This window comes from Anarhichas minor, unplaced genomic scaffold, assembly GCF_050575085.1.
Source record: "Anarhichas minor isolate MPS153535 unplaced genomic scaffold, ASM5057508v1 ptg000062l, whole genome shotgun sequence".
Classification (NCBI taxonomy): domain Eukaryota; kingdom Metazoa; phylum Chordata; class Actinopteri; order Perciformes; family Anarhichadidae; genus Anarhichas; species Anarhichas minor.
The window spans coordinates 559,136-572,592 of NW_027466508.1; the positions used below are offsets into that span (position 1 = coordinate 559,136).

General features: G+C 44.0%; 2 protein-coding genes across 6 annotated transcripts; both read right to left on the bottom strand.

Moving 5' to 3' along the window:
- Nucleotides 1-358: 358 nt before the first annotated feature.
- Nucleotides 359-5,368, bottom strand: csrp3 (cysteine and glycine-rich protein 3 (cardiac LIM protein)). Of its 4 annotated transcripts, XM_076077876.1 has the most exons (6): nt 5,354-5,368; nt 4,328-4,439; nt 3,179-3,347; nt 2,287-2,416; nt 808-901; nt 359-625 (listed from the first exon to the last, which is right to left on the bottom strand). In XM_076077876.1, exons 2-6 carry the CDS (start codon nt 4,437-4,439, stop codon nt 561-563), a joined length of 570 nt encoding a protein of 189 aa, XP_075933991.1. In that variant the 5' UTR covers nt 5,354-5,368; the 3' UTR covers nt 359-560. The 4 variants fall into 4 exon arrangements, with proteins under 4 accessions (XP_075933991.1, XP_075933990.1, XP_075933989.1 ...); XM_076077875.1 differs by lacking the exon at nt 5,354-5,368 and having other exon boundaries at nt 2,305-2,416; nt 4,328-5,036; XM_076077874.1 differs by lacking the exon at nt 5,354-5,368 and having other exon boundaries at nt 814-901; nt 4,328-5,036.
- e2f8 (E2F transcription factor 8) lies at nt 5,057-13,138 on the bottom strand. Of its 2 annotated transcripts, XM_076077869.1 has the most exons (13): nt 12,919-13,138; nt 11,552-11,812; nt 11,300-11,453; nt 10,823-11,137; nt 10,567-10,728; nt 10,076-10,213; nt 9,717-9,932; nt 9,546-9,624; nt 8,836-9,349; nt 8,370-8,636; nt 8,119-8,257; nt 7,588-7,922; nt 5,057-6,851 (listed from the first exon to the last, which is right to left on the bottom strand). In XM_076077869.1, the coding sequence occupies exons 2-13, from the start codon at nt 11,720-11,722 to the stop codon at nt 6,687-6,689; spliced, it is 2,655 nt and encodes an 884-aa protein (XP_075933984.1). In that variant the 5' UTR covers nt 11,723-11,812; nt 12,919-13,138; the 3' UTR covers nt 5,057-6,686. The 2 variants fall into 2 exon arrangements, with proteins under 2 accessions (XP_075933984.1, XP_075933985.1); XM_076077870.1 differs by lacking the exon at nt 12,919-13,138 and having other exon boundaries at nt 11,552-11,989.
- Nucleotides 13,139-13,457: the final 319 nt, after the last annotated feature.

Genomic DNA, 13,457 nt, shown 5'->3' on the forward strand with positions numbered 1-13,457 from the left:
CGCGCTCCGCTCGGCTGCTCACATAACTGTTTGGGAGAAATTAACTTGTTCCGTTTGTTAATCACTTGTAGCCTTGATTACTCTAATTAATTGTTGCATATAATTATTTATGAATGCAAATAAGATTCTATTAATAATTGAACTTGAACAAGATGAGGCGCTGCTAATTGCCTTCTCACGGCAGGAGGCAACAAATTCATGCATAGACTTATAAGCAGGGTTGGGCGAGTTATCAAAACTATAAGTAGTAATACAAAGAAAATGATTCAAAATAAATGTTTGCATGTGAGTGAAAGCTCTGTTTCCTCTTTACCTTTATTAATGAAAACAATGTCATGTTCCATGAATAAACTCCATTCAAGATACATTTCACCATAATAGTTTTATTTTGAACTCACAATGAACCATCATTTTAATCTCATTTTATCTGCTCAGGTTTTGTGATGCCCAATATGGCGTCTTTCATGTATAACAAACATCATCCAGTGTAAAGGTGAAAGGTAAAAAGCTGCTGTGTGACACAGTGAATGCGAGTTTAAAACCACAAGAGTTTCCTGTCGTTACTCCAACATGGCGGCGTTCCCCAGTCCAAATCCTTTTGGCCCGAAGTGTTTGGCGTAGCAAACTGCAAAGAAAATAAAAAATAAATAAACAATGCTGAGGTAAAAATAAACATTTTCTGATTTGATTTTCAAATCTGATCTGCGTTCTGTGGGCTGTATTTCTATGTTAATGATTAAAATTTGCTTTCAAAGTACTTTCAATGCAGGACCCTCAAAAAGTATTGAGTCTATATGCAGTGTGTACCTTTACAGTACAGCTCTCCATCCTTGTCTGTCACGGTGGTCGACTCCAGGCTTTTACCACACAGGGCGCAGCGGAAACAGGTTTTATGCCAGGGCTACACGCACGCACACACACACACACACACACACACACACACACACACACACACACACACACACACACACACACACACACACACACACACACACACACACATTAAGATATTAATAAAGACAAATGAAGCTGAATCTAGCCATTCAAACAGAACGAGGGCCCAGAAAAAAACATGAGCAATCATAAACTATGAACAGTGTATGAGAGTGATGCTACAGTTTGTGGCCCAGCTGTGTAATGATGCAGAAAGAAGCCAGAATAATAACTTCTACATTTTCTACTGGCTAATTTGGACAATCAGTCTTCTCTGTCAAAGGAGCAAAAACTATTGAACTGTCTACCAACTGAATTGAAAATGCAACACAATTTATATGTTTTTAATAGAGGTATTAAATCATGGCCAATACCGCTGTAGACACACCTGTACTTTGTGGATGTAAATGGGTGTGTATGTATTTGTGGATGTATTTGTTAATGTATATCCTTTTGTTTTTTCTATTAACTTTAGTGTCCCGTGGAAAGCTGTTGTAAATCAGCATTTCGCTGCAAACACTAAACACAATGCATCTGCTTCTTGTGCATAAATGTTATAATTCTAAATCCAATGTGACGTCCATATCAAATATAATAAACTGAACATTGAGGACATCCGAAGATGAGCCGTGACCAGCCGGAGATCACAGCGAAATCCGGAAACGCACCCTTGAATTGTTCCATCGTTTGGGCTTCAATTGAAGTAACTGTGATACGGGGTGAGATGTCATGTGACCATATCTTTACAGGAAAGGTCACAAGGATTTATGTTCTTGGGCCTTTGCATGTCTGTCAGGCAGATTGGTTGTTTTTTAGGTATTTTCATGTTTGTTTGTGAACCGTTTGGGGGTCAGAATTATTTTGTTATTGTTACCATGTGAATATGGCATTAGATTGCACACAGCTGTTATGAATCCCTCTGCTCCTCTACCACAATGTGACTTCCTGGCTGACAGTCTTTGCAGCTGCCTGTCGTCAGCACTCGATGAGCTCGTCGGCCTGTGGGACTATATGAGGCCTTTCTCTGCTTCAGTCTCTGTTTGACCAGAGAGACTTTTCACCACAGAGTTCCTGGAAGAGTTTAGTGCGTTGCTGTATTTTTGGTAAAGCTTTAAAGAGATTGTTCCTGCACTTGGGACCTCATTCTCTGCCACCACTTGTTTGGGCTCTAAGAGCGCCTTGGTGGTATCGTTTAAGATTATTTAGAGATAAGAGGTCTGAAATCAACATTAGTCTGCTGAGGCAGCAGGAAAGCAGCAACTTCACATTAAAGGGTGGTGTATTTAAAATGCGTGGAAATTAAAGTACAATAAACAAATTTCATTAAAACAAATCCACCACAGTGTTCCTTACCTTCCCTGCTCCCATCACCTTCTCAGCTGCGAAGACGGCTTTGGAGCAGCGAGGGCAGCGGTCTGAACATCCAAACTTCGGGGAAGACTTTTTGTCATTGGAGTTTGTGGAAGCTGGTCGTGGTTTAGAGCTAACACTGTGATGACATCAATCAATCAAGTTTTATTCATATAGCACCTTTCATACGAATCAATCAACTGCAATTCAAATGGAAAATGGAGAAAAGATGAGACTAATGCACACCAAATGAAGTTAAGAAAAAATAAAATACAACACTAAATAAATTGATTATGGTAAAACAGTAAAACATAAAAAAAAGTAAAATTAGAGCGAAATAAAATAAGAAATAAAATTCGTACAAATACTAAAACCAGTGTAAAAACAAGACTGTATTAATTCATATTTAATAAGCAAAAATAATAGAAACACTAAAAAACACTACATGAAAGTCAGACGTAATAGGTTTTTAGTTCTGTTTAAAAATGGCTTGAGGCATAATGGCTAAAAGCAGCATCACCAAATGTTTGTACCAACCATGCTTTTATCGATTCACTATTTTTGAATACTCACAATTTAGTTCCTCCCTGAATTTCACTCGTGTCAACACATCATGGAACACTTTAGTTATATTTACACCTTCTTGTGTCCTGCTTTTTCTTTTTAATGTAGAAGGTAAACAACATTTCTCAAGTTATAGACGTGTTTGTGCAGCTGTGTTTAGAAAGGAACCCCTATCACACTGGAGAACGGCAGAGTTACCTAGTTATAGATCTTAAAGCCTCCGCACATAAAACTACCTACATGGCTCCATACCACTATAGGGGTAAGATATGTTGTGAACATGTTGACTTATGTGATTTGGGTGCGATGGAGACTTGTGTCTCTAACGTACTCGTGATGCTGCAGGCCCACATGTCGAGGAGGGTCAGAGCTCAGAGCTCCAGCTCCTTGCCCGTATCCGTAGCCTTTTGGCCCATATTTCTTGCCATAGCAGGACTTGCAGTAAATCTCAGACTCGTGTGCCGCAACCGTGGTGCTGTCCAGCCCTTTTCTGCAGCTCACTGTGTGAAAGAAACACAAATATTTTGCACATTTAAACCAGCTGTTGTCTGAGTGAAATGGATTCAGTTTGCCCAGACTGGGGAGTGTCATGGTGGAGTAATGGACGTTAAATAAAGCTCCGACATAGCTGGTTTTATCAGTCAACGGGGGCATCACACTCAGATGTCTTGTGTTTCTATTTGTAGGAAGAGAGGAGAGTGCGAGGTGAATGTTCGAGAAAAGACGAACACTTAGCATGATGGTTGTGCTCATCGCGGAGGCCTTTCAGGGCTCCCACTGGAACAATCAAGCAGTCACACGGACTCACGTCCAACCAGCTGGAGAGGGTTTGTGTTTGAGCAGAGAGCAGAGAGCAGTAAACCGATACGAGGCGTCCCCGGATGAGACCACCCGGTCAAACAGAAGGAGAAGAGGGGGAAACTCTGCTGGGGCAGTCAAAGCCAGAGAGCGGCCATTCAACTACCACAACACGTCGTTACATGAAGAAAAAAAAAAGGGAATATATGAAAGATTGCTGAGAGAATGTGGTTTGTGCTGGTTGAACATTAAAGAGCAGCAACAGGAGAAGGAGGGAGAGGAGAAGAAGTGTATAAAGAGGAAAGAAAGAAAGTGACAGAAAGAAAAAAGATGAATTGTGGCAAAAAAACAGAAGCACGAAAGAAGGAATCGGTAGAGGGAATAGGAAGCAAGAATGAACAGCAAAGAACAAAATAAAGTATAATAAAAACTAAAACAAAGAAAATAAAACTACAAAATCTGGACTCTTCACTACAAAAGAATACAGATAGATGCCGCTGTGCTGTTGTTGGGCTCTTCTCTCAGTTCACCAGCACCCAAAGGCGTCAACAAGGCAGCTGATAAGAGCAAACGAGCCTCACAGAAACATGGAGGGACATTGTTCAGCAACATTCTGCTGCTCCACCATGACACTCTCTGTGCTGCACCAGTAAACAGAAGAAAGAACCAGTGTGCTGCTCACTGCAGATGAAACAGGTCTTGTGGAAGCTCCTCCCGTTACACTGGATCTCCTCTGCGTGGTACACCGTCTTCTCACAGGCCGCACACTTGGTGCCTCCTCCCCAGTTCGGCATCTTACAGAAACAAAAGAACAAACTCCAACAAATTACTTTGTTTTCAGTCCGACAACAAACACACCGAATAGTCTTTTAGAGTCTATTTTAGGGCTGCAACGTTACATTTAAGTAACGATTTCGCTGCATATTATTTGTTTTGATATTTTCATTTGATAAACGCAATTCACTTTTTTTTTATTTTTTTTATATTATCTTATTTTGTTTCATTAAGTGATTGACTAGTTGTTTAAGTATTGGAAATAAGAAATGTGCACCAGCAGGTCCAGACAAAAGAAATGCCAACTGAGGACGTTTCCTGTTAGATGACTATGATGATGATAATAATACATTATGTCACATCAAGTCAGAATTTAAAAAGACAGTTTAAGACAGTAAACAAAGATGCATTCATCACAGGAGTTGAACGTCGATCTAAATATAACTTCCTATGAATTGAAAGAATCTTACCTCTTTTTTTTTTACCTTTAAAAACCTAAATGTTCCTCACTTAAACCACTCAACTCTCACACAGTGTTATTAGTATTTCAGTTTTGATGGTTCTCATTTAATCAGATTTGACTCTAACGTCAGCGTGGAGATGTGGCCGTGCCGCTCTGCTCTCTGACATTCCAGTTCCTGCTCATATCAGAGGCTGCCCATCACCTCACAGGTCTGGTATGTGATATTCTAGGAAGCGAGGCTTTACTGAGACATCAGAGACCAAAGACAAGAGACAAAAGCCGCCAACAATACAGGAAATGTCAGATTTTACAAATCAGAAATCTCACATGGAACTGGCTCCTGGGATTGAGGTTCATGTCAGAAAGGACTAAATAAAGTCTGATAAAATAATGTAATTCAACCTATAAAACTAATCAACCACATTACCCATGTTGTAATAAACCACTCAAATAACAGGAATGAGTCCTTACCTTGAATCCAAGCCTGTGTGCTCTGGTCCTACCGTGGCAGTGAACTCTCCCCGGGCGGCTTAAATACCGTCCATCTCGCCATCACCACAGTCCACCGGTGACGCTTCAATGAAAATATCCTCCTAAAAATAACTTGTGACAGAGCAGAGCCCTCTGACCCTTCATCACAGGCTGAAAGAGGCCCGAACATTTGTTCTGGACTCGCAGGCAGACACTAAACAAACTCTAAACAAAACCCTGACTGACAGCTGAGCCATCCTCATGGTATGTTAGAGGATTATGGACATAAATGATGGGAGCTCAAAGCATGTAACTGACAACTGCACATCTGAATGTGAACACGTTGGTGAGCCATAGTGACTCTGTGATGCTCATGAGGCAAATGTTACAGTTTGGCCTGCAGGTGGACCCCGAGAGGAGGAGGCCATGTTGGTACATGGCAGTCATTCCAAAAGACTGGGTCGGGACCCATGGGTGAGTGGCAGGAGATCTTATTAAGGTCCCATAATACCTTTTTTGACTTCTAATCATTTAGACATCTTTTTGCAACCGGAGGAGTCGCCCCCTGCTGTTCAGCAGAGAGGATGCAGGTTTTAAGACACTTCAGTATTGGCTTCACTCGGCAGAACCGGAGGTTGCCGCCCGAATCTGATCAAATAGTTGTGGAGATGTAACCCAAAACACAGACCAACATCACACCATGTTCATAGAAAAAATGTATTAAAATTCAATTAGCATTTTACATTTAGCAGGACATCAGAAAACAAAGGTGATTTCCTTATAAATTAAACTCGTCTGATAAACCTTAGAATCACACACATTCACATATTCTTAACAAATCCATTTTTAACAGGCGTAACAGTTAACATGTACATTTGTGCAAAAGTCCTCTCATTAGGTTTAACTTGGAGACAAAATGATCAATCAACAATGCGCCCAATCAAACCCGCCTTTCGGTCGACAACGTCCATGTTACTTAAGTGTGAGTTTTGACTACTCTTGGTAATTTGAAGAAAAGGAAATTGGTGATCACATCGTCCATATTAGCAGAAATAACTAAAAGAAAGAAAGAAAAAAAAAAAGAATCAACAAAGTTTCTACCAGCATCACAATGAGCATAACCGTGTTCATGAGTATCCGGAGAACTTGGTTTGAAATGTGTCCACTGGGCCAAAGTCTGCATAGCAGCTACTTTTAGAGCTGGCTGTGACCAGAATGAAGGCGGTGAAATGTTCAGAGGTAATGAATACTGTGAAATGTTCAAACAGACAGAAAAAAAGACAGTCACCCACCCACAACACACATCATGTACACAGTCATCAGGGGGCTTCCCTCAGGAGTCCTCAGCGACGTCCAGCTTCCTCTGAGGAACGTAAACAGTTTTGGTGGCCAGGTGTCCACCGGTGGTGACCATCGCAGCCAGGGGGGAGACAGGGACCGGCGTGTGGAAGAAGCTCTGCTGGGGGAGCCCCGTCCCGTTGGGGGTGGTCATCAGAGGCTGGACGACACACAATCTTCAGTTAGTCTTTCATCGTAAAGGACGAGTTCAACAGATCAAAAAGCAACTAGTTGTCCCCGTTACTCCGCAGACCTCACTGGAGTCCTCATGAAAACTACTGACAGCGAGGTTTCAAGTTTCCCGATGCAGATAACTCGAAATCTAAACTATCTGCACGACGACACACGCTGACTAGCCCAAGTTCTTTACTGACATCTGTGTGAACAGACCCTTTAAAAACACAAACGGGTTGTATTGGTTCACAGGCTGAATGTGAAATACTTCTGACGTCTTATAGAGTACAAATTAACAAAATATATCGACGGGGTTGTTGAAGAACGTCAATCACTTTATTAAGTGTTTCAAAACTCAAAGTAAAATATTAAGACTTCCTCTCTTTCTCAAGTATTGTAGTACTATTACTCTGACTCAAGTGACTCCTCAGACTTGACAAAGCTCCTCAGAAGACATTATACAACTGTTTTTTTAAAGGGTTGAATGTAGGATGCACTGATCGATCGGCCGGCGGTCAGCTGTTTGTGAGTTATTTAATTGTCAATGTTTTATTATCAAAATACACCATTGAATTTCTATTTCACATGACAGAAAAGTTACTGTAGTATTTGTGTATGCTGTCAATTATACTTCTTAGGAAGAAAGAAAGTCGGAATCAGCCATGATAAATGCAATCTGTACATCTCTAGTTGAAAAGCAGGGAAGTTACTGGTTTTTTTACCTGCTGTACACTAAACAGGGCCATTGGCTGCCCCGACACAGACTGCTGGACAGGCACAGGGGACACCGGTTTGATGAAGACCATGCCCCTCTGCTGCAGAGCCAGCGGGCTGGCCAGGGTGTTGGCACACTCTGGAGTCTGGAGGGCGGTGAAAGCGTTTCCTGGACTGGAGCCGGAGATCAGGCCCAGGTTCTGCAGGGTGAAGTTGAGGATGGCAGGACTGGGGCTGTGGAGGCGGTGGGCCTGCTGGATGGCGTGTGGCGAGGCGGCAGCAGCGGGTCTGTGGAAACGAAGGCTGATGGGCGTGATCTCCTGGGCGAGGGCAGGTCTGGAGCCTGTTGATGACAACATAAAACACGTATAGAGACAAAATTGACGATTGACTAAAGGAGTACCAACAAATTAACTGATAATGAAATCAATCACATGCAGGAATTTCCCACAATCGTGTGAACAAAAGACTAAGGACAAAAAAAAGACTAAATCTAGGTGCACTCTGAGACCTTAGATCAACTTTTATGACGTCTTTACCTGCGGTTGGTGTTTGGTAGATGTTGTAAGTGGGAGTTGAGGCCTTGTTGCTTTCTCTGCCTGAATCTTGAATTGCTGAGTTGTAGCTGATGAGGGACTGCTGGGAGATTGGGATCAGGTATCCGGCCGGTATTAAAGTCTGGACAGGCAGAAAAATAAAAGTCACACATACTGCCGTTGAATCGACAAACACAACAAAAGGCGTTCTGCTGGTAACTGAAGCCCAGTCACCATTGTGTTTGTGTGTTCACCTCGGTGTGGAGGTGTCCCGGCGTGAGCGGAACGACTCTGACGGGTGTTAATCCGGCCTCGCTGTCCGAGTTCGCCGCCCTGTCCTCTCTGTCCAGGAAGGTCTCTAAGGCCTGCTCTAGTGTCTGATGGGCTGCAGCGCCACCGGGGGTGTTGACAAACTCCGGGTCCAGGTGGAGGGCTCGGGGCGAGGGCCGGCTCGAGAGCTGACTGCCGCGACGAGCCTTCAGACGGGCCTGGAGCATCTCGCACAGTTTTGGAGACGTGTCCTACAGGAGGGCAATGGGGGGAGGGGGGCAGAGAAGTGCTGTATGTCAGAAATAAATAACTGCTTAACGAACATTTTTAACGTGATTGTGTCTCATCATCTGTTTTATAACCACATGCCGGTTGATGTTGTTTTTTTGCAAAAGACCAGCCACTTGCAACACAATCAGAATGTTGTATAAATGTAGATGTATTATTTACCTTACAGTTGGGGTCCATCCTCTTGGCTTTTGAGGGGCTGCTCTCTAAGGATGAATCTAAAAGCAACCGTTTGAGCACCAAGGGGCTGACGTCCAACGCCCTGAAGGCCGGCATGCTCCTAGCTGCACACTGGCCCGTGGGGCTCTGCCCGGTCTTGTCCTCAAAGGTCATGGAGCGCACGGCGAGGCTGGTCGGCTGCGGCCGAACCTGAGGGTTCGGCCTCGGGGAAGGAGATTGCAAATACACGGCGTAGGGCACGCCCCCCCGCTGCTGCTGCAGCAGGACGGGGATCAGGGGCGAACACTGGGCGGGGAGGTAGGCGACGGAGCCCGCAGCCAGGGCTGCCAGCGGCGTGTTGGGGGTGAGGTGGACCGCAGCGCTGACTCTCGTCTCTGGGGGTGGAGTTAGTAACGGGGCCATCGAAACAGACGAGGTCGGCTCTTCTCTCATAGCAGCAGTGTCCGTCTCAGCAGCAGCAGCAGCGGCGGCGGGCTTTGGAGCCTCAGCTCCGGTCCTGGAACAGAAGCAGGACTCTCATTTAACAATCAAGAGATCTACAATGATCTTAATACAAAACTGCTGGGAGCTGAACCTGTAGTTTGCAAGTATAGAGGTCCAATCAACAAATTCTATCACATGTTTAAACCACATCAGTGTCTGAATGGGTTGTTATTTAGGTTGAATAACAGTCCAAATGAATCCAAACTTACGGTGACTTCTGGTCAAGCTCGATCTTACAAATAGCAGCAAGTTGGGCCATTTTGTTTAGGGAGGAAGTGTTTGAATCGCCTGATGATAAAAGAGGAGAAGACTGTGTCGTCACACTATTCACAAACATACACCGCACACATAGCCTCGTCCTGAGAGACTTCTTTACTCACTGAGGAAACTCTTGACAGGACTGCTGGGCGCAGAATTGATCTTCCGACGGTCGTCCTGAATGCTCTTGGCCAGCTTTATGAGGGAGGGGTGCCGGGTGAAGCTGCGTTTGGCCCCCGGCGAGGAAAATAGCTTTTTGGCACAGTTGTCTAAAGACGCACGGGACTCCAGAACAATTTTCTTCGTGGTTGAGAATTCGGAAGTGGAGCTCTCCAAGTCTGAAACAAGAGGTAAATGTTTAGTCTGTGAAACTAGGAGATACTAATTTAACATACCATCAGCAGCACTGGCAGTAAAGACCAGAAATATATGGACCGAAATATGAATAATAAGTAAATGGGGGGAAAGAGATCCGCGATACCTTTGACTTGTGGGAATTCTTCGGGGCCGACCCATTCAAAGGCCGGTTTCCTCCCCCTCGTCTCTGTCACGTGGACTTTCTCAATGAGCTTCAGGCTGCGCAGCACATTAGCGATATCATACAGCCGGCGCACTTTGGCTGCAAAACACACGTGAAACAAAACATCAAGATTATCACCTGCAGATACAGAGACGCAGAACATATTCTCACAGAATTCACACATGACACGGCGTCTAAAACTTCAACTTGACATCACCCCAGCTTTTTTTAAACGCACATGCCGCGTGGGTATGGTTGAGTATAGATTGCAGTAATTGTGCAATAATAATAATACTGACTTAAATAATGTTAAACTGGTAATAAATGTATTTTGTATAGACTTTTTCAAAGGTTTTAAATAGCTTTACAGTGCAAGGAAGTTCTAAAACCAACATCAGCATCATTTTACTAGGACTTTAAACAACCCTCCATCTTGCAGGCTCTGGACTCACTCTTGAACTTGTTCTTGTCTTGATCAGCGCCCTGGTCCTCTCCGATCAGGATCTTGGCGGCCACGTCTAGACTGACCACGCGAGGATGAGACACCAGGAAGAGCATGACAAACTTCTGGCTCATCACCCTCAGAGATTTGTCCTTCCGACTGTTAACAGAGGCTGGACAGGAAAAAGATATCAGATTACTGCGCCACAAAACATGGACATCAAGGACCGAAGAATCCGGCCTAAAGTATGACAAACAGCTTCTCACCTGCTTTGAACTCTACTCCTGGAAGCTCCACAAAGAAGAGCTCCTTCTGCCCATGCTCCCCGGTCTCCAGCTCCACCACCTCCTCGTTCTCCTTCTCCTCCCCGTCGAAGTCAAACTCCTTGTCCAGGAGACGCTGCCGGATGTGCAGCATCTGCTGGCCGTACTTTTGCTCCTCGCCCACCTGCTTCAAAATGGCCAGAGTCTGAGCCAGGTTGGTCCGCCCGTGCCACGTGTAGCGGTTCTTGGCGGAGCGGCTCACCATGTGCAGGCTCTCCAGCACGTTCATGATGTCGTAGATGCGCCGGCGTTCTACGCCTGAGCGGACAGAAGAGAAAACACACAAAAGGCAAAAAAAAGATGCAAGTTAATAACTGAGCTAGTATCACAAATAGTAAAAGAAACAGTGTATGTATCTGGCATTGATTGTGATCTTATTACTTATTCCTCTACAACCAATAGGTGATAAAGAAAACATACTGAGCTCAGTGGCCACGTCATCCAGGCAGATGTCGTTGTTGAGGCCAGGGTCTGGGTAATCTGGGTAGCGGGCGAGGAATTTATGACAGAGCAAACCCAGACTCTTCTCCTTCCTGCTGATCATTTTCTCTGACTCTTCTCCATTTTCAGTGTCCTACGGGAAGAGAACAGTTAAGAAATGTATTCCTTTGAGCGCCTTGACTTGTAAGTAAGCGTCTATCCCGTGTTGATGATTTTTTTTTTTTTCTGTACCTGTGAAGCATCAAGACTGTCCCGCCCGTCATTGTCCATGCACAGCTCCTTCTCTCGGTTCCTGATGTCAGGACTAGCAGCGCTGATGAGCATTTTAAGGTTGGAGGTCGGCGTCCAGGGGTCCACGGAGCCTACTTCCCTTCCCTTTTTAGGTGTAGTGAGGGGACTCATGGCGAGCTGGTTCTCCACTGACACTGCACACGGACGAGATGACGTCTTTGGAGTATTTACCGGAACCTGGGGTGCAACAAAGCAACCATCCTAGTCAGAAAAAAATAAAGAAAACAAAAAGACAATGATAAGGATGTAGAAGCCCATCCACCTTAACATAAGAATTGAATTAGGATTATATTAGCTACCGTTAGCTAGTCATTAACACAGCTATATATATTCAGATATGATAGTAAATATTAGAAACAGTATTGGTGAAAAAATCAACAATTAACTTATCTATTCAACCTTTTTTCGCACTAACCAAATCGCACAAAGGAATTTGTAATACTTTGTTGTTGTAGTTTATCCACCATGTTAATTAGCATTAATATATCTTAAACCTATGTAGTTTTTTAGCTACATTATTAAGCTCTTTAGTTTACTTACATGTTTTCGCAGAGACATCCTTACCGCTTCTTTAGTGAACTTAATTTGTCGGATACGTTAAAATAAGAAACGTGACAATAATAAACTAGACTAAGCACATACCGATGGTTTAATTAGCTGTACTCCCGCCGTTCCTTTTAAAATGTATCACATAATACGTTTAAATCTAATCAAAACACCAGATTCATATTGGCGGTAACTGACGTGCATTCCATCAAATCGCCGGGCCTAACAGACGCAGCGGTGCCGCCCTTTTTTCTCGGAAGTAGCCAATGGGAGCGCCGCGCGAGGCAAGCGTACAGGAAGTGGAAAGCCTGTCCCGCGCAGGTAAACAGTTTTTTGAAATCCTTGGCGCGGAACAGCGACGACTCGCTTTAAACTAAGATAAGCTTGTGGCCAAAGTCTGAATTCGTTACTACAGTGAGTGTTGCATTTATACGGTGACTTGTTCGAGAAGCGTACACCCCCCCCCCCCCCCCCCACTAAAGTTAATGTTTGTGCCACGTAGCCAGCAGCAAAAGTTAACGTTAACAAACCTAGTAAAACCGGATAATCCAGAAACTTCACAACGGCTTTCCTTTAAAACACACTGCGGCCAGATACGTTAACGTACGTTAAACGGCCAGCAAGTGAAGGCGGTAACACAGACACACCAAAACCAAAGCTCCAGTTAAAGGAAGCATCTTAATCTATTTAAGGATTAAATAAAAAATAAAAACCGTCCATACGGTTCGCTAGATAAAACACACAGATACGTGCAGACTTACCCAAATACGTCAAACACGTCTATACTTCAGATGAAACGTCCCATCTTCACGTTACTTCCAAAATATAAAATTAAGATTTTAATATAAGAATAAAATCCCAAGCATACCCCTAAAGTGAAAGCGTAACTGTTCTTGTTTTTTTCTCTTGCTAGTGAGGAGGAGCCTCTTGGTCAACTTTACTACAGATGTGAAAAGTTTGGGTGACCATCGTGAGGGCCAGCGCTGGTCCCGCCCCGTATGAGCACGCGCGCTGACGTCAAGCGAGCGCATCCCCGACGTCCACTTCCTTCCTGTGGGAGAGAGGCGGGGCCAGTGGGAGAGAGGCGGGGCCAGAGAACACGATTTAACAAATCTATGATGAGTTTTTATTTATTTTTAATGTGAAACAACAATGATAAAAGGCTTATATGTTCTACAAGTGTGCAAATGCAATGTGTTTTGGAATCTCCCTTGATATTAATCCAGCCATGCAGGGAGCATGGCTGGATTAAACATTTATAGGGGCCTGGGTAAACAGTGGCTGTGCCCCCATAGAGTGC

Bases quoted from the DNA above. Each gene is read 5' to 3' on its own strand.
- e2f8 (XM_076077869.1), bottom strand. From the start codon at position 11,722: ATGAGTCCCCTCACTACACCTAAAAAGGGAAGGGAAGTAGGCTCCGTG. The intron at 11,454-11,551 runs GTACAGAAAAAA...CTCTTCCCGTAG, and splicing joins ACAGTCTTGATGCTTCACAG to GACACTGAAAATGGAGAAGA. The intron at 6,852-7,587 runs GTAAAAAAACCA...TGTGTCGTCCAG, and splicing joins CCCTGTTTAGTGTACAGCAG to CCTCTGATGACCACCCCCAA.
- csrp3 (XM_076077873.1), bottom strand. From the start codon at position 3,600: ATGAGCACAACCATCATGCTAAGTGTTCGTCTTTTCTCGAACATTCAC. The intron at 2,417-3,178 runs GTACGTTAGAGA...TCACAGTGTTAG, and splicing joins GTGGGCCTGCAGCATCACGA to CTCTAAACCACGACCAGCTT. The intron at 626-807 runs GTACACACTGCA...TTTTCTTTGCAG, and splicing joins TGGAGAGCTGTACTGTAAAG to TTTGCTACGCCAAACACTTC.